General features: G+C 42.8%; 2 protein-coding genes across 7 annotated transcripts in view; one reads left to right on the top strand and one right to left on the bottom strand.

The window, feature by feature from the left end:
* The window catches only part of GEMIN5 (gem nuclear organelle associated protein 5), a 35907-nt gene extending 27780 nt beyond the window's left edge, over positions 1-8127 (bottom strand). For 2 of the 4 annotated variants that reach the window (XM_073355232.2, XM_073355231.2), the window contains exons 1-6: positions 7887-8127; positions 6801-6955; positions 3122-3303; positions 1838-1989; positions 1013-1129; positions 283-415 (exon numbers count right to left, since the gene is read on the bottom strand). In XM_073355232.2, the coding sequence (XP_073211333.2) occupies positions 283-415; positions 1013-1129; positions 1838-1989; positions 3122-3303; positions 6801-6955; positions 7887-8031 (884 nt within the window). In that variant the 5' untranslated portion in view covers positions 8032-8127. Of the gene's footprint in view, positions 1-282; positions 416-1012; positions 1130-1837; positions 1990-3121; positions 3304-5463; positions 5638-6800; positions 6956-7886 lie in introns of those variants that run through there. The other 2 variants (XM_073355229.2, XM_073355233.2) reach the window with 2 other exon arrangements.
* A 31-nt stretch (positions 8128-8158) lies between these two features.
* On the top strand, positions 8159-24912 carry MRPL22 (mitochondrial ribosomal protein L22). 3 transcript variants are annotated; one of them, XM_073355264.2, is made up of 8 exons: positions 8245-8265; positions 8356-8401; positions 8652-8791; positions 9038-9183; positions 12273-12338; positions 12822-12899; positions 14783-14852; positions 24342-24912. In XM_073355264.2, the coding sequence occupies exons 3-8, from the start codon at positions 8740-8742 to the stop codon at positions 24551-24553; spliced, it is 624 nt and encodes a 207-aa protein (XP_073211365.1). In that variant the 5' UTR covers positions 8245-8265; positions 8356-8401; positions 8652-8739; the 3' UTR covers positions 24554-24912. The 3 variants fall into 3 exon arrangements, with proteins under 3 accessions (XP_073211364.1, XP_073211365.1, XP_073211367.1); XM_073355266.2 differs by having other exon boundaries at positions 8249-8265; positions 9048-9183; XM_073355263.2 differs by lacking the exon at positions 8652-8791 and having other exon boundaries at positions 8159-8265; positions 9048-9183.
* The last annotated feature ends 2676 nt before the right edge of the window (positions 24913-27588 follow it).

The raw sequence follows: 27588 nt of genomic DNA, 5'->3' as shown, positions 1-27588 counted from the left end.
CCGTAGTGTCCAATATGTATGCTCAAATAAATTTGTTAGTCTCTAAGGTGCTACAGTACTCCTTTTCTTTTTGCGAATACAGACTAACACGGCTGCTACTCTGAAACCAGTCTTATAAAGGTTAACCCACATGATAAGGCCAAAATCCTGTCCCCACACTAGTTCCAATATCACTTCTTCCCCAGCACGCAGGAGGCAGGGTTTCCTACTCAATGCTTTCTTGGCTAGCAACTAAAATGTCCAAAGCTGTAAAACGTGTCCAATCTGGTAAAACCTGCTCACCCAAAGCAGCTGGATACAATCTCCGTGGGATGGCCACAGGGCCAGTGAACAGTTAGCCAAATGCGCTCTTTAATAGCTGGGTCAACACCTCCACTTCTTCTCTTCAGAGTGGGCAACTTCAGGGTCATCACCCCTACATAATCAAGAGATTAATTAGAATCTGGCCACTGAGCACAAGGCAGTCCTCTGAGAGGCTGCCAGGCCTTGCTAACACGAAGCCTCAGACTAAAGCCCCAAGTGCATCCCCATGTGTCCTTTCAACTGATTTTTAACAATTTCCCAGTATGTCAGTGCCTGTCCCCCTGCTTTTAAAATCTACAATGTACTGTGAGAGTTCCTCAGAGTGGAGTCCTCTGCATTCTAGATTCAATTCTTGGAATCCCTCGAATGATGGTCAGAGCCACCATTCCCCAAAACTGGTCAGGATTTCTTTACTTTCAGTAAAACATGTTTTGTGAGGTGGAGGAGGGTGCCCCTTCCACCACTTACTCCAGTCCTGGGTGGCCTAGGAAACTAAGTATCTAGACTGACAACAAAACCTGGGATTTAGTACAGTAGGGGCAGAGCATATTACAGCACAATGGGGCCCTGATCACATTTGAGCATCTAGACACTATTAACATACAAATGAATCATCATCACATTGCTGAACTAGCAGGCTAGCAGAGAGTGGACTTATCATGCCACATGCACTGGCATTATTTCCTCTAGAAAGGTCCATTGGACTTACCCCTGCCTCTAGCACAGCTCCAGATTCGGATGGTCTGATCTTTGCTTCCTGACGCCAGGTAACAGCCTTTCGTTACAGCTGCCTCCTGCATAAGCTCTCCATTTAGAACCTCGCCTTCTTCCAAGGGGAACATTAAATGGTGTTGAAATGATAGCAAAGCATATGAAAAACATACAGCGCTGTAAATATTAACAACTGCAATTACATTGCCCTGTGTCAGATAAACTTTATTTTTAACTCTTTGGCTGCCTTCAATCAGCTAGTGATAAAGAAAAGAACCAGAAAACAACCCTATAATCATGTACAGCTAGGCTTCTGTCTTTTTTCTATGCTTATCTGTCCTTTCCCTATGTTTATGGGTAGAAAGAATTTGAACTATGTGTAACCTGTACTCTCCGTTTGGGGAAAGAATTCCTTATACAGATGGGCCTCCATGTTCATACCTCAGGACTCAGACCAACAGGGGTTGACCAGTTTGAACTGGAAGAGATATCACAAAGTATGTTGAACCAAGCTATAAAAGCTCTACCATGTTCTTTGTTCTGGGCTTTGCCATATTCCTCTGTGTAGGAATTGGTGAGCCCTTCAGCTGTCGTACTTGCTAGCATTAAAGTGCCTCATTTTATCTAAGAGTCCTGACTCTGTGTTTGTTTGGCTAATACAGAAGTCCAGGAAAGGCTACCTTCCCAACCCTAGAAGGGAGGGAAACCCTTTTTCCCTAACACTAGTGTATTTTTATTAATGAAATAAGGAACTTATCTGGCTACTAGCTGGATAGCCATATGAACTACAAGATACTTTGAAAGCACCTAACCGTTTATTTACCTTGAAGCTCTTCTTGCCGACTGCGTAACACTTCTTCACCAGGCACAGGGCACCATGCCAGAGAGTGAATTTCATCATCGTGGCCTCTCAGTCTATGAACAACTTCTCTTTTCCTGCTGATGTCGATTATAACCACCATACCATCTTTATAGCTAAAGACAAATATTTAAATTCATGGAGAAATACTTGGATTCTCAAATAAACACACAGGGCAGACTCTTAGCTGGTGTAAATCAGCACAGCTCCACTAATTTCAAAGGAGCTACACCAAATGAGGATCTAGCCCCCAGGGCTGACAGTGCTGAGGCACTGGCAGACCAGGTGCCAGCTCATGCCAAGGCTCAGAGCATCACTGAACACTGACAAATGCACAGCTGGAAACCAGTCTGGCTTGCCTGTGGGTTAGTGTAGTTAAAACAGATATTAGTGATATAAGAATGTGTGTAGCGTCAAAAGACAGAGTTTGTTGATTGCATGCCTCATTCCCTGCAGGAAGGAGAGGCCTATGCATGAACTCATCATCAGCTTGGATTCTAGAGTGAACAGGGATTAAAAAATCCCTTACAAGGGATTATTAAAAATTACAAATTAATTAAAAATTAATTAAATAAATAATAAATAATTAAAATTAATTACAAGGGATTATTAAAAATCCCTTACAAGGAGAAACTGGGCCTTTATGCTGTCTGGACTCTGAGAGGCAAAGATTCCTAAACAAAAGCAAGAGATCTTCATGCTGCTTGGCATGGGTCACCCCTAAAGGACATATAGAGTTGCTTATTATAGACGCTTATATTACCTTTTTAAATCTAACACAAACTCCTTTGTGTGTGTGTGTATGTTTCCCGTTTTAACCTTGTAAATAATTCATTTCTTTTCTTAGTTAATAATTTCTTCAGTTAGTTTATTACAGCCCACCCATCCCCGTAGACTTCAGAGGCCAAGTTCCAGCCCAAGCCCGAACATCCACACGGCTATTTTTCGCCCCATAGCGTGAGCCCGAGTCTGTAGACCTGTGGTCTGAGAATCACTGCCGCAGGATCTCGCTTGCTGTGTAGACATACCGTAAATGTCATTTCGGGTTGTTAGAAGCCACTATGTCATATACCAGGTCAATAAAATACTTAAACAACTAGAACAAAAAAAAAATCCTTTAAGGTGTACTGGCCAAATCCCCAAACTACTGAAACTTCTGAAAGAATAAGCTTAAAATTGTACTACAGGCAAAACACACAATATCTACCTTGCAAAATAAAAGGGAGACACAATGTAACTAGTACTTACCCGATGGCCACCAAGTTCTCATGATGCGGGGAACAAGCTAGACAGAATATAGTTCTAGGCTCTGGGAAGAACTGCTGGCTGTCATTTCTGTTATACCAGTAACAAATGACTGTGCCTTTTTCATCACCGGACACAACCAAATCTTTCACGTGGGATGACCAATGCAAGGCTGAGATTGTATTCTGAAAAAATAGAATGCAGACTGATCAAGGGTGCCTACTGAAGCCTTGTCCTGTAGGCCCTTTGTCTAAAGGAATAATTTACAAACACACGATAGCAGGAAGCACATGGATAAGTCTGTTTAAGCAGCTAGAAGGTAGCAGAAGCAGTAGACCAGAGTTTTCAACCTCTGGTCCGCAGATCCCTCGGAGTCCACAGACTATGTCTAAGATTTCCAAAAGGGTGCATACATTCATTTGAAAATGTTTAGGGGTCCACAAATGAAAAAAAGGTTGAAAACCACTGACATCAACTATTGTAGACGACACTGTGAGAGGATGATCCTTTCATGGGGCCACCTCCCCTATAGCCCCACCGTTTGGTTCACAAGTGTTTTGTTTGCTAGATGGCCAGGAAAGACTCCATGGATCAAACTGGAAGGACATATTGAGTGGGATCCTGCAGCGATCAGTTCTGGGTCTAGTTCTGTTCAATATCTTCATCAATGATTTAGATAATGGCATAGAGAGTACACTTATAAAGTCTGCAGACAATACCAAGCTGGGAGGGGTTTAAAATGCTTTGGATGATAGGATTAAAATTCAAAATGATCTGGACAAGCTGGAGAAATGGTCAGAATGAAATTCAATAAGGACAAATGCAAAGTACTCCACTTAGGAAGGAACAATCAATCGCACACATACAAAATGAGAAATGACTGCCTAGGAAGGAGTACTGCAGTAAAGGATCTGAGGGGTCATAGTGGATCGCAAGCTAAATATGAGTCAACAGTGTAACACTTGCAAAAAAAAGCAAACATCATTCTGGGAGGTATTAGCAGGAGTGTTGTAAGTAAGACACCAAAAGTAATTCTTCCACTCTGCTCCACAGTTAGGCCTCAACTGGAGTATTGTATGCAGTTCTGGGTGCCACATTTCAGGAAAGATGTGGACAAATTGAAGAAAGTCCAGAGAAAAGCAACAAAAATGATTAAAGGTCTAGAAAACATGACCTATGAGCAATGTTCCCTCTAATTTTTGACAGGCTGTGTGCGCAAAAAATTTCTTCTGTGCAAATTTTTGACAGGCCATATGTGGAAAACATTTCTTCTGTGCAAATTGTTGTGCGTGCGGTGTTTCGCCGTGTGCACGGGGTTTAGGATCCGTGTGCGCGCGCACACGCACACAGCTTAGAGGGAACAGTGCCTACGAGGGAAGACTGCAAAAATTGGGTTTGTTTAGTCTGGAGAAGAGAAAACTGAGGGGGGTCATGATAACAGTTTTCAAGTACATAAAAGGCTGCTATAAGGAGGAAGAAAAAATGTTTTCCTTTAACCTCTGAGGATAGGACAAGAAGAAATGGGCTTAAATTGCAGCAAAGACCGTTTAGGTTGGACATTAGGAAAAGGTTCCTAACTGTAAGGGTGGTTAAGCCCTGGAATAAATTGCCCAGGGAGATTGTGGAATCTCCATCACTGGAGATTTTTAAGAGCAGGTTAGATAAACACCTGTCAGGGATGCTCTAGATAATACTTAGTCCTGCCATGAGCGCAGGGGACTGGACTAGATGACCTCCCTTCCAGTCCTATAATTGTATAATCACAATATGAGAACCACTTCACTGTGGCCTCTGTGAAGTCAAGGATGCAATATATATAAACTTACTAGCAGGTGAAAGCCTGATGTCATGCTGATGTGGCAGTCGGGCCAAGAAATCCACCATATATGCAGTCTCCTTCATAAACCAATGAAACTCTCGCATGAAATTACTATAAGGTGGGTGTACAAGTGGTTGAAAGAAAGAAGAGTTCTTTCATACTCAAAGAAAAGTTATCAATGGTTCGCTGTCAACCTGGAAGGCTATATCTAATGGAGTCTCGCAGGGGTCAGTTCTGGGTCTGGTACTATTCAAAATTTTCATTAATAACTTGGATAATGAAGTGGAAAACATGTTTATTATATATATTACACCAAGCTGGCGGGGGTTGCAAGCACTTTGGAGGATAGGATTAGAATTCAAAACAACTATGACAATTTAGAGAACTGGTTTGAAATCAACAAGATGAAATTCAATAAAAACAAGTGTGAAGTATTTCACTTAGGATTAGGAAGGAAAAATCAAATGCACAACTACAAAATGGGGGATAACTGGCTAGGTGGTAGTACTGCTGGAAAGGTACTCACCATCTTGGGGGGGGGCGGGGGCGGGCGGCGCGGATCACTGTGCACCGCAAGTTGAATACGAGTCAACAATATGAAAAAGGTGTGAAAAAAGGCTAACATCCTTCTGGGTATTAACAGAAGTGCTGTATATAAGAGACACGACAGACAATTGTCCTGCTTTACTGGTCAACGGTGAGTACCTCAGCTGGAGTACCGTGTTCAATTCTGGGCGCCAACCTTAGAAGAGGTGTAGACAAACTGGAGAAAGTCCACAGGACAGCAACAAAAATGATAAAAGGTTTAGAACACCAGACCTATGAGGAAAGGTAGGGGAGTAAACCAAAACCAGGCATATTTATTCATGATAAAAGATGACTGAGAGGAGACCGGATAACAGTCTTCGAATATGTTAAGGACTGCAATAAAGAGGATGGTGATCAACTGTTTTCCATATACTTCTTGTCTTACGTTAATGGAATGGCTTAATCTGCAGCAAGGGAAAAAACTTTCAAACTGTAAGGGTAGTTAAGTTCTGGAATAGGCTTCCCAGAGAAGTTGTGGAATCCCCCTCACTGTAAGGGTTTAAGACCAGGACCGACAAACATTTAACAGTGATGGTCTAGGTTTACTTAGTTCTGCCTAAGTGCAAGGAGCTAGACCTGATGACCTCTCAAGGTCCCTCCCAACCAGACTCTTCTATGATTCTGTGCAAACTAGCTGTAGAGTAAGGGTGGTTGAGTGACCTCTGATATCTAGGATTCTTGGCATGGGATAGATACATGCCTTACTGCACAGGTGTAATTTGTAAAGTCAAAATGGCCAAGAACTTAAATACTGGATAACAGACTGCAAATCCCAGTGATAATTAAACCAGGTGAAATTATAAACCAGAAGTGCTTTCAAACATGCTTGTAGCAGTTTCATTACTTCACACTGACTCAGCAGACATTCTAGGCTTCGGCGTGACACACAAAGTGACAATCCTGGAATCTTACTACAATATATACATTTTTTTGAAAATCTACCTAGAAATCAGAATTAGAGAGACCTCCTGATTTTGATTTCAGGTTATTTCACAGACTGAAGTACAGTTACAAACACACCAAAATATACAGCTCTTTACTGCTTCCAGTAGGAAAGGCAAAGGCTGGTATTTAAACGAGTTTCTAAACAGATGCAGCTTTCAAAGTTCTATTCTACAGTTTCTGTTTCCAAACTGGTCCATGGACCTCTTCTGGTTTCTAGCTGTCTGACAGGCATTGAGAAACTGGTACAACTTTGTCTTTGCCTAAGAAAAGAAAAGATTCTGGAACCTTGTTTTAGAGTTTTTCCACAGGCACGGGGATAGGCTACTATACCTGATGCAGCGTATGCTCAGTCACGACAGTCAGCGTCTGCGTATCCCAGATTTTCACAGTTCCATCGTCAGAGCTGCTGGCGCAGAAGTTGCTCTGACCAGGATAGTGACAAAACGTGAAACCAGAAACCCTTTCAGTATGGCCTACGAGTTCCCCTAGGATTGCAAAAGCAGAAGACATAAACAAAACAAATTCCAGCTTCAGAAACACAACTGTTCTTCTAAATTTAGACAACAATATTTTCGATATAGCTTCTAAATGTCACAGAAGTCAAAACATCATTCTTTGCAACATCCACTGATTACTGCTGCGAAAGCTGTTTAAAGCAGGATGATTATGAGAACACCACAACAGATACCAAATTTGTTGGCGAGCTCAGATGTGGGCAGGTTTCTCAAGCCCAGGTGACATCCAATGTGCTTTGAAAGCCTACATGAATTAAAAACCATTCTCTGGCCGGGGCCAGCTGATTCGGGCTTGTGGGGCTCGGGCTGTGGGACAATTTAATTGCGGTATAGACGTCTGGGCTCGGTCTGGGCTCGGCCTGGGCTCTAGCACCCCATGAGTTGGGACCCTTCCTGAGTAACTCCACGTGTGGACCCTCTCGCTCTGGAATAAACCTGGATTAAGCTGAACAGGAACAAGTTACTCAGGAACAAGTGCATCCACATACAGAGCTGGGCAGAAATACCGCCTGCCCTTTAATCTCACACCCGACTGCGTTTGAAGTGCAGATAAGCCCTCAGGGTGCATGCATCTGCACAGCCACCCCGTCTCCCACGTGCCCCGGGCTCTCCAGAGAGAGGGACGAAGGGGGTGCGCGCCTAGGGCCAGAGCCGCAGTGAGAGGCCGGGGTGTGGGGGAAAGTCCATGAAGGGGATCACTGCGAGCTCACTGGCCCCAGGGCCGGGGGGTCCCCCGCGCCCCCCACGCGCCCCCGAGCTGAGGTGCCCCTAGGCTCTCGGTCTCAGCCCCCGGGGCAGGCTGGTGCGGACCCCACGCCGCCGGGTGAGGGCGGAGGCGGGTGACCCCCCCCGAGGGGAGGAGGGGAACGGGGGTCCCCGCCCCGCGAGGGGCAGAAGCTACCGTGGAAGGCGGGCGCGGCGCCGATCTCCAGTAGGTAGACGCTGTTCCTGGCCCCGAAGCCGAAGAGGCGGCCGGCCCCGCAGGTGTCGCAGCAGCGGCTGCAGTACCAGTTGGGGGAGGCGGGCAGCACCCGCTCGGCCGCCATCTCCCCCGGCAGCGCGGCCGGCCTCAGCCGCCCTCACTTCACCCGCCCGCGGGCAGCGTTACCAGGCGCTGCCGCAAAGCGCCGCTCGCACGCTGTCGCACCACGACCCCTGACCCCTGACCTCCCGGCGCACGAGCGCCGGGCCGGGGCCGCGGGCGGCGCTGCGCATGCGTGGAGAGCAGCTGCTGCGAGGCGAGCCGGAGAAGATGGCGGCGCCGGTGGTGGTCGGAGCTGGTGAGCGTGAGGGGAGGTGGGACGGGGACGGGGCTGGGGGGAGGCGTTTGTCCGCCGCTTCCTCACTAACTCCCCGCTTCGCCGTTGTAGGGGCTGCCTGGGCGCGGAGCCTTCTCAGCTGGGCCCGGCCGGAGAGGTAAGTCTGACCCCCCCCCCCCCCCGCAGGCAGGGTCGGATCTCCCGGGCTGAGGCTCTGCCCCTCGGGCGGGTGCGCCCCGGTTGGGGGGCGGCCCGCCCCGCCTCTCGGGAGGGTGTGTGCCGGGGGGGGGGGGCGGCGCTATAAGGTCAATAGCCGAAAAGCGGGCAAGAATTAGTTAAATTGCAGACGGTAGTGTCTCCTTGCTCGATGATAGGATTCTTTCAGGCCAGTTCATTTTTATATGCAGGGACAAATGAATGGGTTAAGTCTTCCAATCTGGAATGAGGTGTGCTGGCTGTGTTACTGACCGGGACTGAAGTACTTTGGCGGCATTGATGGGCACTTACGTTTGGAATAGCTGTACAGGAAGGCTCACTGCTCATCTCAGTGAGTCCCAGATTTCTCATATACACAGGAGAAATGCCCTTGGCATAAAGGCATATCTCTTATAACTTCCTTTTACCAGTTGCCAATGTTAAATATACATGTAAGTTTACCAAACTCACATTTTTCTTTGCTGTTTAAAGTCATCTGGTACAGTCTGATGTTTCAGTGACTTAGCATACAGTCAGTTTCAGTTATCTGGATAGGATCACACTGCACAGGTCCAGCAGCAAAACAATTAAAATATAGTTTCTTGCAGGTTACTAGCATCTTGCAGTATTTCTCTTCTGTCAAATATCCAAACAAGAACGTATCTTCAGAATGTCGGGAGATGGGAGAAGAAGAACAGAATGGTTTACCCTCCGCAGCTGCCAGGAGAGCCTCGAAGACCAGCAGTAAGAATTCACCTGTGAAATCTCTCTACCTACTTATATGTAGCAAATAGTTGCTTCCAAGCAGACTGCTGCCTATCTCTGGCTAATTCCACAAGGCAATCACGTATAACTAATTAGCAGACTCAGTCCAAGATTTGGGTATTTTAGGCATCTTTTATTCATAACTGTATCAGCAAAGGAGGTTCATTTAATCTTAGAATTTAGAAATGGGAAAGAGCTACTGAATCCTCAAGTCTCAGCTTGGACCTCAGTTATTGTTTAATTTGATTGCCCAACTAATTTGTGTTTTGCATAATACAAAGCTACAGATTAACTTACTTATTGTTGGTCACTCTGACAAACTAACTAAATGCTGAGCCTTGAACTGACTGAGGAAAGCAACATGAGAATCCTTTCTCTAATTATTTCCTTAATATTGCCTTCCTCTGCTGCTCGGTCAAGATAGTGTGGGAAAAGCTAGCTTAATTATGTGCATGCTGAGTCAAATTCAGTTGGTAGAAAAATAGAATAATGTTTTATGTAGTTGAGTTCACAATTAATTTCAAATCTGGAAAAATAAGCCTATTACGTGATTACATTCTTACCTTGCTTCTTTGGGGCACTTAAAAGCTGGAAATCAGGGTGGATAAAAATCAGTGATGTAAAAAAAATTTAAAAATCATTTTTTTAATTTAAATTGGATTTTTTGATAAAATACTTTTTGAGGGAAAAAACCTATCTAAAGATAGATGTATTATAGCTCAAAGATATCATGGAATAAGGATTATAAATTCTTAATTCTATAGTATGAGCCAATATATTCATGTAACGTTTAAGAAAAGTTTTGTAAATGAGTCCCAGTAGTTCATGGGTTAGGGACCCAATCTTATGAGGTTTCAGGGGCTTCTGTATAGATTATTTAGGTTAATCTTTCTATCTGCCCAATGAGACTCAGTGCTCAGTCTAGAAGATACCATCAGAGATGCTTAGTTTTGCAGTTCTCAAACTGTGGATTTGTGTCTCCAGAGATAACATGTTTGTTAACAGCAAAATTGTTTTAAAATAAATACATAATGTATAGGAGGTGAGAGATAACAGACCTCAGCCCTATTGTCCCTCTGCAAATTTGTGTACAGGGAGTCAATCCCTTACCTCTCTCTAAAAGTGCAAAGTTTCAAAAAGTTCAATGAATAAAAGATTATTGGGGGCAGAATAGGTCTGGACTCGGGGGAAGAAGTCTGGAGATAAATGTGAGAAGGGAGGGACAGGCAATAGAAACAAAAGTGAAACTGTTTGAGCAGCATATTCCGGAAGTCCTGAGCTCTTTCTGAGTGTAGCCTTCATTGATTTGAGATCTACCATACCATTCTTTCACTAGAAGGGAAAACCTATAATGGCAGCAGGCCGTAAAAGAGACCCAGTTTGGAAATAAGAACTATTCAAGAATTTGCTGATGTTTTTTTTAAAGAAAGTCAAACCAGTGAACTGGTGGAAGTCACTTAAGCACTTGGATTCAGAGACTGTTGAAGTGATATCTCACTTTTAACAGCAGTAGCTTCTTCTGCAGATGTAGAAAGAATATTTTCTTCCTTTGGACGAATTCATTCCAAATTGAGAAATCATTTGGAACCTGAAAAAGCAGGAAAGCTTGTTTTTTCTTTTTCATATTATGAATAAACAGGAAAATGAAGGTGAAGACGACTGAGTTAGCTGCAGAAGCCAATATTTTAAGTTTCTCATGTTGACTTGGCTGACATAGTCGATTTAATTTTTTTTAAATATTTCATTTAACTATTTTAGTTAAAAACCATTTTAACAAAAACAAACCTGATTTTAAAAAAATTGAATGTTTAAATTCAAAAATTCATATGCTTGTTTTGTTAAAATATTATGTTTGCTGTTGAAGAAAAAAATCCAGAATATATAACGTTGTTGTTTTAGTTAAATAAAACTATTTAAATGTCTGTCTGGTGATGTTCTCCTCCTAATAGAGCATGCCAAGAAAATTCTCCAAAGATTAATCATTAATCTTTTGAATTGGAGATGGTTCACCTCCCAATGACTTCATAAATAATTTGCTTCAGTTACCTTTGGTAAATGAAATAACCAAACAGTCATTCATTTTCTGATATATCTGTAAAAGAATCTGAAAAGTTTTCAAAATCACTTAAAAAATGTATAGTGTGTATCTTCTAAAATTGAAACCTACATCTATCTCTGAGTTGTGAAGAATATGTATTAAGGTTATAACAACCAAAAAGAATGCACATTTAAATCGAATCCACCCTGCTGGAAATGTAGTTAGATATGCTAGGGTTTTTTTCTGTCGGCTTGTGTTTAATGTGTAACTAGATAAACTAAATATTGAAAGGCTGGGCACTGGAGGAAGGAGTAGTACTACCTTTAAGATCTCAAAATTAGCAGCCTGCACTGAGATGTATGGGAAATTTTGGAAGGTTCATTTTAAAATTCTTCCAAGTATTTCACTTGGAACTAAAAATTGTAGTCCTGTATTTTTATAACTCTTTACTTAAAAGTAATGAATTTAGTATCAAGTGTTTGGATTGTTGCTCAGCAAAGCTTAAATGAAAAGCACTTGCATCTCAAAAGAATAGTTGATTTTAAAAAAAAAATGCACTTTATTTTGTGTGGGACAGGAGCCTTTGATCTTAAGCCTTAAGAATATGTGCAGTGAGTAATGAAATGAATGAAACGTTAATTATATAATTTATTAAAATATAAATCTTCTTTTATTTAAAATTTTGCACTGATGTGTTAAATTCCACTTGCTGTTTCTAGCCCTTGTAGGTGCAGTAGTGGTGTTCAAGTGGCTCTTTGGAGACAGCTTTTCTTATCAATCACTGATTGAGAAGCCATCCTGCTTCTGAAGGGTTAATTAAGTTCATTTATAGCACCAGTGTGTAGAAGCGTTAATAAAATGTTTTGACCAGATATGTTTGACCTGGAGTTCTTGTAGTGTAATAGCAGAAGTGGTCATCTTGCCTTGTAAGATTATTTTTTCTTCCCAAGATATTATGAACATTCCATCTTCTCACTTTCACAGCCAAATCACCACTATTATAGCTTTAAAAAAAATCTCTTTTCCCTAGGAAATATTCCACTGTCGAAGGGACATAAAATACAGTAAGGACAAGATGTGGTATTTGGCAAAACTGGTAAGAGAAAATTTTAACTTTGTGCAATGTTCTTGGTAGGAAAGTGTAAATATTTTTAATTCCTATATTTCTAACTTATTGCTTTGGATAAGCAGAAGCCTGATTCAGCCAGTTTGTTCAGCTTTTGCATTGTAAAATCTCTGGAAAACTCTTCCCATGGTTTTGTATAAGCTTGCTCATCTAGTGCAGATGACTAATAATTTGCATTTCTGTAGAGCCAACTAACTGCTGTTCAGCAGCAGATAGTGGTAGGAATTTTGGTCAAGGACCATCCTTCCCTTATGAAAAATTGTATGGCAATTGACTGATAAAAATTCTGCACTAAAGGTTTTATTGTGTGGTGGATGGGAATGGGGTGCTAAAATCTTTGAAATTTAACTACAATATCAGCATTGTTCCTGGCACTGCAATCTTAAATAACATTTTTTTTCTCCCTTTTGTTCAGAAGGGTTTAATTTTTCTGTTAACTTCTCCTAATTCCAGATAAAAGGAATGTCAATTGATCAGGCTCTTGCTCAGCTGGAATTCAATGACAAGAAGGGTGCAAAGGTGATCAAAGAGGTATATTGTGCAATTCTTTAGCACTTCAGTGTCCAAACAGACTTTTTCAAACTCATACCTATATCAGAGTTTCAAGAGACTTTCCATTAAGCCCACCTGGAATATTTTGATCAAGTCATATTGGCTACACTAATTAATTTATTCTGCTCTAATTTGTCCAGGCATTAATGACCTCTGCACACAATATTTTAGTAACCAGTGGTAGCAGAGTGCGTGAGTGTTCTCTGTTCATAATGACCAGCCTTCAAAAACATTTAAACTCATGTCTCTAAGCTTATAGCTTAAAACATATTTTGAATTTATAAATTGTAGGGCACAAAAAGGAAGAACACCTGAGTCTTGTATGAAAATCTCTATGATTGGCTTTATGTTGCAAATGTCATAGGCCTCTTAAACAGGTGACCCACTTGCTCACTAGAGGAGGCATCAGTTTTCAATACAAAAGTACTGAAGTAAAGCATGTCACTTTTCACCTTGAAACAGTGAACTTCAGTGGTTAATCCTGCACAACCTCAGAAATTGCATTTCTAGTCTAGAGTGTGACCCTTCATGAAGATGAACATAAGAACAGCCATATTGGGTCAGACCAATGGTCTGTATAGTGCAGTATCCTGTCTTTTGGCAGTGGCCAGTGCCAGGTGTTTAAAGGGAATGAACAGAATAGGGCAATTTTCAAGTGATCCAACCCTGTCATCCACTCCTTCTGGCAGTTAAAGGCTTAGGACACCCAAAGCATCAGGTTGCATCTCAGGTCTATCAATGGCTCTTAGCCAAGATGATCAGTCTTCCATGAACTTGTCTAATTCTTTTTTGAACCCAGTTATAGCTTTGGCCTTCACAACATCCCCTGGCAACAGGTTCCACAGGTTGACTGTGCATTGTGTGAGGAAGTACTTTTGTTTGTTTTAAATCTGCTGCCTATTAATTTCATTAGGTGACCCCTGTTTCTTGTGTTGTGTGAAGGGGTTAAAAAAAGAAAAAAGATTTAAAGCTGGCACTTGCTGGAAAAAAAACTAAAGTGAAGATTTATTTTCGGCAAATCTTTATCTCCATTTAGCATGGAAGTTGGTCACCATCAGTTTGTGCCCCAAATTTAACATCCCTCTAAATTGTTACTTCTGGGGAAAGTGCACAATATTGTAACTATTTTAGTGTTTTTGTGAATCTGTTAAGCCCAGATTTTTAAACCTATTTAAACATTGCAGCCCCTTTTGAAAATGAGATCGAGGCTCCTAAATCAGTTAGGCTTTGCAACACTCAGTGGTGCAATGCTTAAGTACCTTTTTAAAAAAATCTGGGCTTACATCACTTAAGAACTCTTAAATACTTTTGTGGGACCCATATGTTACATCATGCTACAGAGAGGGTTGTTGCTTATGTATGATCATCCTAGTAACAGCATTAGCATGAACAGTGAAAAAGTATCCCATGAAGCAATCTTTAACTTTTAAATTAAATTCCAAACTTTATATCTCAATTTCTTACGACTTTTCCCCTTTAGCTAAAATACGTCTGTGTTTAATTTGTTAAAACTGAACCTGCATCCAAATAGGTAGGAAAAGAACCCCCTTCTAGAGTACAGGTCAAATTCATCACTGGCATAAGCATGCACAACTCCACTGATGCTAATGGAGATGACCTCTTCCACCAGTGGTGAGTTTAGCCCTACATCTGTACCTGTATCACAACTACACCAGAGACCATCCCTGCCATTTTCAAAGCTTCTCTGAAAGAGAGAAAGAGGCCCCCTGCTTGTAGTCTCATCCTTTTAGAATCCGTTTCTACTACTGGTTTAAAAATGGAAACAATTACGGGTATCTTTATGGAGATGAGAAATTGTATTGCTTTAATTCATGTTCACCATTTATTTTCTTTTGCTCTAGGTTCTTCTGGAAGCTCAAGAAATGGCAGTGAGAAATCACAACGTAGAATTCAAATCAAATTTATACATAGGTAAAATTGTTTCTTATTTTTTTAAAACTGCTTCTGCTGGAGCCTGGAGGAGCACTCAGTGGCTGCTCTGGCAAGAGAGGTAGCAGTGGCGCCCCGCTCCTGCCCTGAGCACAGCTCCCCATCCTGCTCAACGCAACTCTCCCCCTCCACTCCCCTTCCCCCCTCAGAGCGTGGCTCCCCCCTGTCCTGCCCCACTTGCCACCCTGCCCTGGCTCCCGGGGCGGGTGGAGAGGGGAGGAGGGGGTGTGATTGAAAAAGTTTGGGGACCACTGTGCTACAGCATTGCAGCCCATTCCAGGCAGCTACTGACCTTGCTCTTCCCTGAGGCTCTTTTTATATGGGCCTGCTGGGCCCTGATTGGCTTCTCCTCACAGCCCCTCTCCCATTGGCTGCTTCTCCTGCAGCATCCCCAGGGTTCTGTTAAGCCAGGGGTAGGCAAACTTTTTCGCTGGAGGGCCACATTGGAGTGTGAAACTGTATGGAGGGCTGGGTAGGGAAGGCTGTGCCTCCCCAAACAGCCTGGCCCCTTTCCCCATCCGCCCCCCTTCCGCTTCCTGCCCCTTGACTGCCCCCCTCAGAACCCCCGACCCATCCAACCCCCCTGCTCCTTCTCCCCTGACTGCTCCCCCAGGACCCCACCCCCTTCCACCCCATCCAACCACTCCCTGTCCCCTTATCCAACCCCCTGCCCCTCCCCCCCACCCCCTTACCGTGCAGCTCAGAGCAGCAGGAGCTCACTGGCCAGAGCCAGCCGCACTGCCCGTGCAGCAGCATGGCTGCGTGGGAGGGGGGACAGCAGGGGAGGGGCCAGGAGCTCGCCTCCCCAGCCAGGAGCTCATGGGCCATAGTTTGCCCACCACCTCTGTGTTAAGCCCTTACAGGCCAGCATGGGGCCAACACCATCACAACTACAAATTTTATTCTTTAGCAAAATGCTAATGTTAAAAACCAGAGAACCTCAGTACTCCATCTTCCCAGAGCAGTTAAGAATTAGGCAATCAAGCCTTTAGTCAGTACTTGCAGTTACCAGCACTTTCTACAGCATTCAACACCATTTTTAGTAAGAGAGACGTCCATCCATCACAATACCAGATAGAATCTCTACTAGCTGTACACAAATGGACAGTCTCATTTGGAGGAGGAGGCTTGACTTCAGCAAATAAGAAAAGAATTCAGTCTCTCTTACTGGTACTGTTTCAGTGCTACCAGGTAGCTTTGACCATCCTGGATGAGTAGAGAGCAGGTTTCCATTCACCTTCAGTATTAATGCTAACACCTACGTCTGTAATCCACCAAACAAATTAATTTTAACTTGCCTTAGAAACATCTTATCCAAGAGCAGGCACATTTTTAGGGTGCGGACCACATCTCAACACTACTTGTGGAACACCTCCTTCCCCGTGCACAGTCACATGATGGGCCTAGGGAAACTACGGCAATGGCTTACATGGGAAAATACTAGGAAAATATTTATATGCCCTTAATTGTCTTTTGGGCAAAAAAACATTTTTATTTAAAAACGTTTATTGCACTGTCTGTCCAACTCTTTGTGCCATCTCTGCCTCTGATCCAGTCCCCGTCTCTTCCTCAGTCTTTTCTATTGCTTGGTTTTCTTCTCCTTTGCATGTGCTGTCTAGTCAGCTGGTGCCCTTCTCTCTCTGGACATTCTGCACACAAACCCCCCCCCCCCCCCCCAAAAAAAAAAAAAACCAGAAAAATTCAGTTGTCCTCTGAAGAGTTATTGAATTAAATATGGAGACTGAATTTAGTAGTGTGAAATAACCAGATTTTTATCCCACTTTAAGTGCAAATCTGAACCCCCCCAACTGTGGAATTGTAACTGTGTTTCTAACAGGACACTGAACTCCAATACTTATCAATGATGGTCTTGTGTGTAGTAATGTGTGGGGGTTTTTTTCTGTGTATGACTGCTGTAGTGTCACGTTTTCAAGGATCTATCCTTTCCAATAGTGTGTAACTTACATTTAGATGTGGAATACTAGCCAATAGTTCTCTTACTTTTGAGTAGCTGAACTTCTGTCAACCTCTCATTAACGTAATAGAGATTCTAAATGAAGTGCTTTTAGACACAGCCTTACATGCAGTCTTCTCATTTGTCCCCTATCAAATTTCTGCTATTACCTCTCACGGCATGATCAGTGCCATGGAATGTTCATTTTGCTTTTGAACTTAGAATGATGAAAAAAGGCAATGGAATTGGCTTCTAACAAGGGGAAAAATAGAATCATAGAAGATTAGGGTTGGAAGAGACCTCAGGAGGTCATCTAGTCCAACCCCTTGCTCAGGGCAGGACCAACCCCAACTAAATCATCCCAGCCAGGGCTTGTCAAGCTAGGCCTTAAAAACCTCTAAGGATGGAGGTTCCACCACCTCCCTAGCATGTCACTTCATAATATTCATGACCTCTGAAGTGGACAGTTTGGGAGAAAGTGACTGAACTGATTGGTGAGTTACTCCTTTCTGGGGGAGGGTTAAAGAAAGGTGTCTTGTAATGTTAAAGTTTTAAGGGAAACATTTAACTGAAATGCTTGTTAATGGAGTACTAATGGGCAAGGCAAGCTGTTTTAAAACTAAAGGAGTACTTGTGGCACCTTAGAGACTAACAAATGTATTTGAGCATAAGCTTGCGTGAGCTACAGGTCACTTCATCGGATGCATTCAGTGGAAAATGCAGTGGGGAGATTTATAGACACAGACAACATGAAACAATGGGTGTTACCATACACCTGTAATGAGAGTGGTAAGGTGAGCTATTATCAGCAGGAGAGCGGGAGAACCTTTTGTAGCGATAATCAAGGTGGGCCATTTCCAGCAGTTGACAAGAATGTCTGAGGAATGGGGGGGGATAAACATGGGGAAATAGTTTTACTTAGTGTAATGACCATCCACTCCCAGTCTTTATTCAAGCCTAAGTTAATTGTATCCAGTTTGTAAATTAATTCCAATTCAGCAGTCTCTCGTTGGAGTCTGTTTTTGAAGTTTTTTTGTTGAAGCATTGCCACTTTTAGGTCTGTAATCGAGTGACCAAAGAGAGATTGAAGTGTTCTCCGACTGGTTTTTGAATGTTCTAATTCTTGACATCTGATTTGTGTCCATTTATTCTTTTACGTAGAGACTGTCCAGTTTGACCAATGTACATGGCAGAGGGGCACTGCTGGCACATGATGGAATATATCACATTGGTAGATGTGCAGATGAATGAGCCTCTGATAGTGTGGCTGATGTGATTAGGCCCTGTGATGGTGTCCCCTGAATAGATATGTGGACACAGTTCGCAACAGGCTTTGTTGCAAGGATAGGTTCCTGGGTTAGTGGTTCTGTTGTGTGGTGTGTGGTTGCTGGTGAGTATTTGCTTCAGGTTAGGGGGATGTCTGTAAGCGAGGACTGGCCAGTCTCCCAAGATCTGTGAGAGTGATGGGTCGTCCTTCAGGATAGACTGTAGATCCTTGATGATGCATTGGTGAGGTTTTAGTTGGGGGCTGAAGGTGGTGGCTAGTGGCGTTCTGTTATTTTCTTTGTTGAGCCTGTCCTGTAGCAGGTAACTTCTGGGTACTCTTCTGGCTCTGTCAATCTGTTTCTTCACTTCAGCAGGTGGGTACTGTAGTTGTAAGCTGTAGTTGATAGAGATCTTGTAGGTGTTTGTCTCTGTCTGAGGGGTTGGAGCAAATGTGGTTACATCATAGAGCTTGGCTGTAGACAATGGATCGTGTGGTGTGGTCTGGATGAAAGCTGGAGGCATGTAGGTAGGAATAATGGTCAGTAGGTTTCCGGTATAGGGTGATGTTTATGTGACCATCGCTTATTAGCACCGTAGTGTCCAGGAAGTGGATCTCTTGTGTGGACTGGTCCAGGCTGAGGTTGATGGTGGGATGGAAATTGTTGAAATCATGGTGGAATTCCTCAAGGGCTTCTTTTCCATGCGTCCAGATGATGAAGATGTCATCAATGTAGTGCAAGTAGAGAAGGGGTGTTAGGGGACGAGAGCTGATGAAGCGTTGTTCTAAGTCAGCCGTAAAAATGTTGGCATATTGTGGGGCCATGCGGGTACCCATGGCAGTGCCGCTGATCTGAAGGTATACATTGTCCCCAAATGTGAAATAGTTATGGGTGAGGACGAAGTCACAAAGTTCAGCCACCAGGTTTGCCGTGACATTATCGGGGATAGTGTTCTTGACGGCTTGTAGTCCATCTTTGTGTGGAATGTGGGTGTAGAGGCCTTCTACATCCATAGTGGCTAGGATGGTGTTTTCAGGAAGATCACCGATGGATTGTAGTTTCCTCAGGAAGTCAGTGGTGTCTCGAAGGTAGCTGGGAGTGCTGGTAGCATAGGGCCTGAGGAGGGAGTCTACATAGCCAGACAATCCTGCTGTCAGGGTGCCAATTCCTGAGATGATGGGGTGTCCAGGATTTCCAGGTTTATGGATCTTGGGTAGCAGATAGAACACCCCTGGTCAGGGTTCCAGGGGTGTGTCTGTGCGGATTTGTTCTTGTGCTTTTTCAGGGAGTTTCTTGAGCAAATGGTGTAGTTTCTTTTGGTAACCCTCAGAGGGATCAGAGGCTAATGGCTTGTAGAAAGTGGTGTTGGAGAGCTGCCGAGCAGCCTCTTGTTCATATTCCGACCTATTCATGATGACGACAGCACCTCCTTTGTCAGCCTTTTTTATTACGATGTCAGAGTTGTTTCTGAGACTGTGGATGGCATTGTATTTTGCACAGCTGATTTTATGGGGCAAGTGATGCTGCTTTTCCACAATTTCAGCCCATGCACGTCGGCGGAAGCACTCTATGTAGAAGTCCAGTTTGTTGTTTCGACCTTCAGGAGGAGTCCACCCAGAATCCTTCTTTTTGTAGTCTTGATAGGAAGGTCTCTGGGGGTCAGTATGTTGTTCAGAGGTGTGTTGGAAATATTCCTTGAGTCGGAGATGTTGAAAATAGGATTCTAGGTCACCACAGAACTGTATCATGTTCGTGGGGGTGGAGGGGCAGAAGGAGAGGCCCCGAGATAGGACAGGTTCTTCTGCTGGGCTAAGAGTATAGTTGGATAGATTAACAATATTGCTCGGTGGGTTAAGGGAACCACTGTTGTGGCCCCTTGTGGCATGTAGTAGTTTGGATAGTTTAGTGTCCTTTTTCTTTTGTAGAGAAGCAAAGTGTGTGTTGTAAATGGCTTGTCTATTTTTTGTAAAGTCCAGCCACGAGGAAGTTTGTGTGGAAGGTTGGTTTTTTATGAGTGTCCAGTTTTGAGAGCTCATTCTTAATCTTTCCCTGTTTGCTGTAGGGGATGTTGATCAGATGGTTCCGCAGTTTCTTTGAGAGTGTGTGGCACAAGCTGTCAGCATAGTCTGTGTGGTATGTAGATTGTAATGGATTTTTTACCTTCAGTCCTTTTGGTACGATGTCCATCTGTTTGCATTTGGAAAGGAAGATAATGTCTGTCTGTATCTGTACGAGTTTTTTTCCATGCAGTTGATAGATTTCCACTCCATACAGCTAAATTCAGTGCCTTGCACAATGACAGGTTTCAGAGTAGCCACCGTGTTAGTCTGTATCCGCAAAAAGAAAAGGAGGAGTACTTGTGGCACCTTAGAGGCGAACAAATTTATTTGAGCATAAGCTTTCTTGAGCTACAACTCACTTCATCAGATGCATGCAGTGGAAAATACAGTGGGGAGATTTATATACCCATTGTTTCATGTTCTCTGTGTATATAAATCTCCCCACTTTATTTTCCACTGCATGCATCTGATGAAGTGAGCTGTAGCTCACGAAAGCTCATGCTCAAATAAATTTGTTCGTCTCTAAGGTGCCACTAGTACTCCTTTTCTTTTTGCGGATACAGACTAACACGGCTGCTACTCTGAAACCTGCTTTAAAACTGTATTCCACCTTAGTTCCTTTATTGCCCAGAGACGCAGGTCCTACTTACTCCTCAGTCACTTCATAAGGTGCTACACTGTGTTCCCTTATGTTCCCATTGAGTTCCTTAAGGAAAAAATCTACAGCAAAGTAAATCAAGAATGAGATAAAAGCAAACATGTTCTAGGGCAAATCCTGAAGCTGTGGCTTTAGCACACCTCTAGCCAGATGTAGCAAACAGCATATTCTACTTCAGATCCATGCAGTTTGTTTGTAATATCTGGCTGGTCCGTTTTGGCAAAGCCTGGTACTCAGGAGCAGAGGTGCTAAAAAGCTGAGTGGAATTTGAGCAAAATCAGCTTTTGTTGTTGCTAGTGCAGTGTGTTGTGGGATTTTGTTTGCATCATAGCTCCACCTTATTCCTGCATGTGCTACTTGGCAGCAAGGTAAAACACCAGACGTAAAAAGTAGGGCTATAGATTAATCTCAGTTAACTCATGTGATTAACTAAAGAAAATTAATAGTGATTAAAAAAAATTAATCACAGTTTTAATCACACTGTTAAATTTCAATTGGGATTCTATTGTTTGTTAAATATTTTTGGATGTTTTTCTTCATTTCAAGTATATTGATTTCAGTTACAACACAGAATACACAGTGTACAGTGCTCACTTTATATTTATTTGTTATTACAAACATTTGCACTATAAAATGATAAAATATAGTATTTTTCAGTTCTCCCATTACAAGTACTGTAGTGCAGTGGGGGACTGGAAAAATACTATTTTTGTTTTTTTACAATGCAAATATTTGTAATAAAAATAAATATAAAGTGAGCACTGTATTCTGTTGTAATTTAAATCAATCAATATATTTGAAAATGTAGAAAAATCCAAAAATATTTAAATAAATGGTGTTCTGTTGTTTAACAACGCGATTAACTGTGATTACTTTTTTCAATCGCCTGACAGCCATAGTAAAAAGCATTGTGTTGGGCCAAATGCCAGAAAGTACTCCGAATCCTACAAATGACACATTAGAAGCCCAGCACTCCGTAGCCAACAGAGCTGTGTACATCTTCTGCTGTAGCCCTTGAGGACATTTGGAGGTCTCATAACTGAATAAATTACTTTCTGATGACAGGCCTTAGAATCATAGAATATCAGGGTTGGAAGGGACCTCAGGAGGTCATCTAGTCCAACCCCCTGCTCAAAGCAGGACCAATCCCCAATTAAATCATCCCAGCCAGGGCTTTGTCAACCCTGACCGTAAAAACTTCTAAGGAAGGAGATTCTACCACCTCCCTAGGTAACGCATTCCAGTGTTTCACCACCCTCTTAGTGAAAATTTTTTTCCTAATATCCAACCTAAACCTCCTCCACTGCAACTTGAGACCATTACTCCTTGTCCTGTCCTCTTCTACCACTGAGAATAGTCTAGAACCATCCTCTCTGGAACCACCTCTCAGGTAGTTGAAAGCAGCTATCAAATCCCCCCTCATTCTTCTCTTCTGCAGACTAAACAATCCCAGTTCCCTCAGCCTCTCCTCATAAGTCATGTGTTCCAGACCCCTGATCATTTTTGTTGCCCTTCGCTGGACTCTCTCCAATTTATCCACATCCTTCTTGTAGTGTGGGGCCCAAAACTGGACACAGTACTCCAGATGAGGCCTCACCAATGTCGAATAGAGGGGAACGATCACGTCCCTCGATCTGCTCGCTATGCCCCTACTTATACATCCCAAAATGCCATTGGCCTTCTTGGCAACAAGGGCACACTGCTGACTCATATCCAGCTTCTCGTCCACTGTCACCCCAGGTCCTTTTCCGCAGAACTGCTGCCTAGCCATTCGGTCCCTAGTCTGTAGCTGTGCATTGGGTTCTTCCGTCCTAAGTGCAGGACCCTGCACTTATCCTTATTGAACCTCATCAGATTTCTTTTGGCCCAATCCTCCAATCCTTATTGCTTTGTGGTTAGTGCATTGCACAGCTACCCAAGATCTCTGCTCTAAGCCACTCTTAGTCCTTGGACTGAAGGTGCTGTAGAGGGAATGTCATAAGATCTTCCTCATGTTACCTTAAAGTGACCTTAGTTGCATAGCAGATAGGCTCTAAAGAGTCCCAGCCAGGCTACCGAGGTCAAGCAGAGTCAATGATTTAGATAATGGCAGAAAAAGTATACTCAAAGTTTGCAGATAATACCAAGCTGGGAGGGGTTGCAAGTGTTTTGGAGGATAGGATTAAAATTCAAAATGATCTGGACAAACTGGAGAAATGGTCTGAAATAAATAGGATGAAATTCCATAAGGACAAAAGCAAAGAACTCCACATAGGACCAATCAGTGGCACACATACAAAATGGGAAATGACTGCCTAGGAAGGAGTACTGTGGAATGGGATCTGGGGGTCATAGTGGATCACAGGCTAAATATGAGTTAACAGTGTAACACTTGCAAAAATAGTAAAGATCATTCTGGGATATATTAATAGCAGTATTGCAGGCAAGACACACGAAATAATTCTTCCGCTCTACTCCGCACTGATTAGGCCTCAACTGTAGTATTGTATCCAGTTCTGGGTGCCACATTTCAGGAAGGATGTGGACAAATTGGAGGAAGTCCAGAGAAGAGTAACAAAAATGATTAAAGGTTTAAATAACATGACCTATAAGGGATAAAAATTTCTCTTTAACTTCTGAGGATAGGTCAAGCAGCAATGGACTTAAATTGCAGCAAGGGAGGTTTAGGTCAGACATTAGGAAAAACTTTCTAGCTGTCAGGGTGGTTAAGCACTGGAATAAATTGCCGAGGGAGGTTGTAGAATCTCTGTCATTGGAGACTTTTAAGGGCATGTTAGACAAACACCTGTCAGGAATGGTCTAGACAATACTTAGTCCTGCCATGAGTGCAGGGAACTACACTAGATGACCTCTTGAGGTTCCTTCCAGTCCTACAATTCTATGAGTGCATGGTTGGGTGTTGAAATAATGAAAATATCTGGTAAGTACAGTGAGTGCTGTGGGCAGAGGAGATACGACAAAATGGAATCTGTTAAGTCTTCACAAAGAATGGAGGAGACAGGAATCTGTTACCTTGTGTTTATAAAAAGAAAAGGAGGACTTGTGGCACCTTAGAGACTAACAAGTTTATTTGAGCACAAGTTTTCGTGAGCTACAGCTCACTTTGCTGAATGCATCCGATGAAGTGAGCTGTAGCTCACGAAAGCTTATGCTCAAATAAATTTGTTAGTTTAAGGTACAAGAAGTACTCCTTTTCTTTTTGCGAATGCAGACTAACACGGCTGCTGCTCTGAAACTTGTGTTAATAGTTACTGATGAGAAGTTGGAGCAGTCATTAAAGGGACACTGTAAAACCTGGTTGGCCCTCAAATTAGCTTCTCTTTTTTGGTGTTTTCATTCACTTTGTGCAAAGTGAATAAATTACATGTGCATGCTTTTTATAATCAATATTACAGTGGTCTTAAAGAATTCTCTCAGTCATGAGCTACTCTATAACAATTCATTATGCATGCAGTAAAATGGGAAAAAATGTCTGGAGGGAAAGGAATTTGAGGGTGCTTATAAAAAATATCCTGCCAATGTCTCTTCTTCTAGCTGACTCCTTTTCTGGAAAAGGTCACTATCTGAAACGGATTCGCTACCATGGCCGAGGCATGTTTGGCATCATGGAGAAAGTCAAATGCCATTACTTTGTGAAGCTTGTAGAAGGCCCACCTCCCCCTCCGGAAGCACCACAGACTGGATTTGACCAAGCTAAGGAATATGTGCAGCAGCTCCGAAACAGAACCATTATTCATACACTATGACACTCTAATCTAGCTGTATATATATTCTTCATAGTTTGAAAATGTGTAAATAAAAATAAGATTGTAAGACAGTTTGTATTGTTTGGTTCTCAGTTTGCTATTGGCTTATTCAAGATCCACTGCATGATGCAAGGAGGCTCACAAGCTTATTTTTTACTGTTTAATTATAGCACCATAGATGTGTAACCCATGGAAAGGCAATGAGTATCCCTTCTCCTGAGAAGTTTGCAGTCACACAATGATACTTTCTTTAAACGTGTTTTTGGTATCTGTCTTACCAATTTTTCTCAGCCTTTGAATTGCCAGTTCTGTTCTCTGAATTTTATGCTGAAAATGGAAGAAATAAATCAGAAAATTCAGTTGTCTGTCCTTAAATGATCCACTAGTGCCTTGTATAGTAGCTGTTTTTGTTTCTCATGCTGTAAGTACGTCTGCGTGGGTACAAGGAACTTCTGGTGCAGGTCTGGTTGTGGGCTCAGGGCCTTAATTAGTGAAATGTACATAAAGTCTTTAATCTGGCATAGGCACAACAATGTGACTAAAGTGTAGAGTCAGAATCAGACAAGCTCATAATTTCAGTCTCAGATCTTCCATTTTATTTACTTTTAATATTAACCTGTTTATCTAGTGCTGGTCTATCTTAGCAGCTTCTGACACACAGGAAAGCTCTGTAGAAGATAGTCTCAACTATGCACTTTAAGTGGATTTGTTGATTGTTGGGTGTCCCTTACTCTGAAGCATCTTTGACCATTCCTAAAGCACATCTTTAAGATAATTGATGGGATTGTTGTCCCTTCAGTTGTACTGGATGCTTATGGCCCTGTACATAATGACCTCTGTCATTACGTCTCCAAAAGAGATTAGAGGAGGGAGAATGTTGAGAGACTTAATCCAGGAGGTCTCTGGCAGGGAATTGCAGTTTCATTAGTGCCCTGGATATCAGTGGCTCATACACATTATAGAAAGAAGGGATATGATTTTTAGAGCCTGCTTCAGATCAGCTGCCACTGAGTAAAATAAGTCAACTTCAGCTTGGGAGCTTTAAATTGAGTCAGTAGGTGGCACTGTCTAGTTTGTGAGTGGTAGGACAATGCTGAAAACTTGTAATGTGTTAAAGCTCATTCTTTGGCCATCATGATGGTATTAACGGATACATGCACAGAATTCCAGCTGATCTCCTTGGAAGCTTTGTATTGGTAGCAAGAGTACAACATGGAACAAAGTTTTTATGTGTTTTGTTGGTCACTAGGAGGAAACTAGTTTTTCTATATCGTGCTTCAGACCAAATAGTGTCTTTGAGAGAGTTTTTGTGATACTGAGGCAAAGGAAATGCTCTGACCTTAATGGAGAATGATTTATTATACAATCCATAGAGTGGCTGTGTTATAAAACTCCCATCTTGTTGCTGTTGTGTCTCACTTCTATCTTTGAGAGAAAACATCAAGGTCTGCTTTATAGATGAGGATATATCCTCCCTACTGGGCAATAAAAGTTTCTCCTCACTACCTGATGCTTTGAACATGAAAGACCAAATACAGGGTGAGTTTAAGGTTCAATACCTTAACACAAGGCAGGGATGGGGTGAATGATCTGTAGCATGTCATCCACGAATGTCTGTATTCCAGACCTTCCTTCCACCTCTGGAAGCTACCCCTTGTGAGTGGAATGGAAGAGATTCAATTTCAGTTCTTATACTGCACCCATCACACAAGAGTCTTCCCCTGCCGGCTTAAGTTTCTATAACAATTGGATGATAAAGATTGCTATGTGGATACAAACAAACTGCAATTTTTATATAACTCCTGGATAGGTTTTTATAATCTTGAGTATCTCAAGTAAAGCATAGCATCATTCTGCCATGAGGTGTGGTACATAGCATATCTTGGGTGCTAAAATTTAAGCAATATGAGGTGCTAGGGGTCCTGAAGAAATAGGAAATGTATTCCCAAACCGCTACCATCAATGAGTGCTCATTTGTCCACTGGCTAACACTGTCTTGCATTCATGCAATAGGAGCAGCATATCTGTGATGCGGGGGTCACTCATGTAGTGAGTGCCTCTTAGTGGCTGGGTGTGGTACTGCAGGCCTTTTAATAGACCTGGTAAGCTATCAACCTCACTTGATGGCTCTTCAGTAGTTGAGCCGCTCAATCAAAAATAAAACCCTTCCTGGGTAGAAAAAAGTTAAATACTCTACCTGCCCTTCACCTAGGCTTCCCAACAGAGCCTTACCCTCTTCTCAGGGCTTAGGCCACTTTGCTAGTAGGATGGCAGCTGGGAGGCCTGGGCCCACTCACTACTCTGGGTCCCTGCACACAGCAGCTGTGTACTACTTCCTTCAGTTTGCTGTTGCCTGGGCATTTTCCCATGTAACCCCTTCTCTTCACCCTCACCTCAGGGCTGAAGTTCTCAAATCCTCTTCCTCACTGAAAGCAAGTATCACCAGAACCCATTTTCTGGTTCTCTTGCTCGCCTGTAACCAGCAACAAGCCCCCTTCTGTGCTCTGGTCCCAGCCAGGAACTGATCTGTTCATGCCCTGGAGCTCCTTTTATCTGAGCCTGCTGGGCTCTGATTGGCTGCTTCCACAAGGCTCTTCTAGGCATGCCCGGAGGACCCAACTGTGCTGCTCCTTCCTGGGGCATGGTGTAGAAGGACCACAGGGCCTCCAGCATGGGGCCTTAAAGGGCCCGGTGCATCCCATCACAGTATCACCAATGTGACTCCATTTTAGTTTTTCCTGAGTGGTACAACCCTAATAAAACAGGAAAGGCACGCTCCTCTGCAAATCTCTGATGCACACTGGAGAAGCCCTTCCTCAAAGTAGCTACATGCTACTAGCAGCAGCTGCCATTAACCAATCCAGGTGAAGTGACTAAACTCTTTTTTAAAACTCCTGCAGCATCCTGTTGAATCTTTTATAGGGTAAATTATCACATTCAGGTGACTTAATCTGTTTGGGGTCCCTTTTGTCTGGGGAGGGAAGATCATTGAACTACAGTGTACACCCCTCCAAATTAAACACCAATTGTCATTT

Source organism: Lepidochelys kempii, chromosome 8, assembly GCF_965140285.1.
Source record: "Lepidochelys kempii isolate rLepKem1 chromosome 8, rLepKem1.hap1, whole genome shotgun sequence".
In the NCBI taxonomy this organism is placed as follows: Eukaryota; Metazoa; Chordata; order Testudines; family Cheloniidae; genus Lepidochelys; species Lepidochelys kempii.
The sequence above is the reverse complement of the archived record's forward strand: the minus strand, read 5'-3'. Positions and strand labels throughout refer to the sequence as shown.

Excerpts from the sequence above, each read along its gene's own strand:
- MRPL22 (XM_073355263.2), top strand. The coding sequence starts at position 8,199 with ATGCGTGGAGAGCAGCTGCTGCGAGGCGAGCCGGAGAAGATGGCGGCG. Across the intron at positions 9,184-12,272 it reads GAGAGCCTCGAAGACCAGCA|GAAATATTCCACTGTCGAAG; the intron begins GTAAGAATTCAC and ends TCTTTTCCCTAG. Across the intron at positions 12,900-14,782 it reads GTGCAAAGGTGATCAAAGAG|GTTCTTCTGGAAGCTCAAGA; the intron begins GTATATTGTGCA and ends CTTTTGCTCTAG.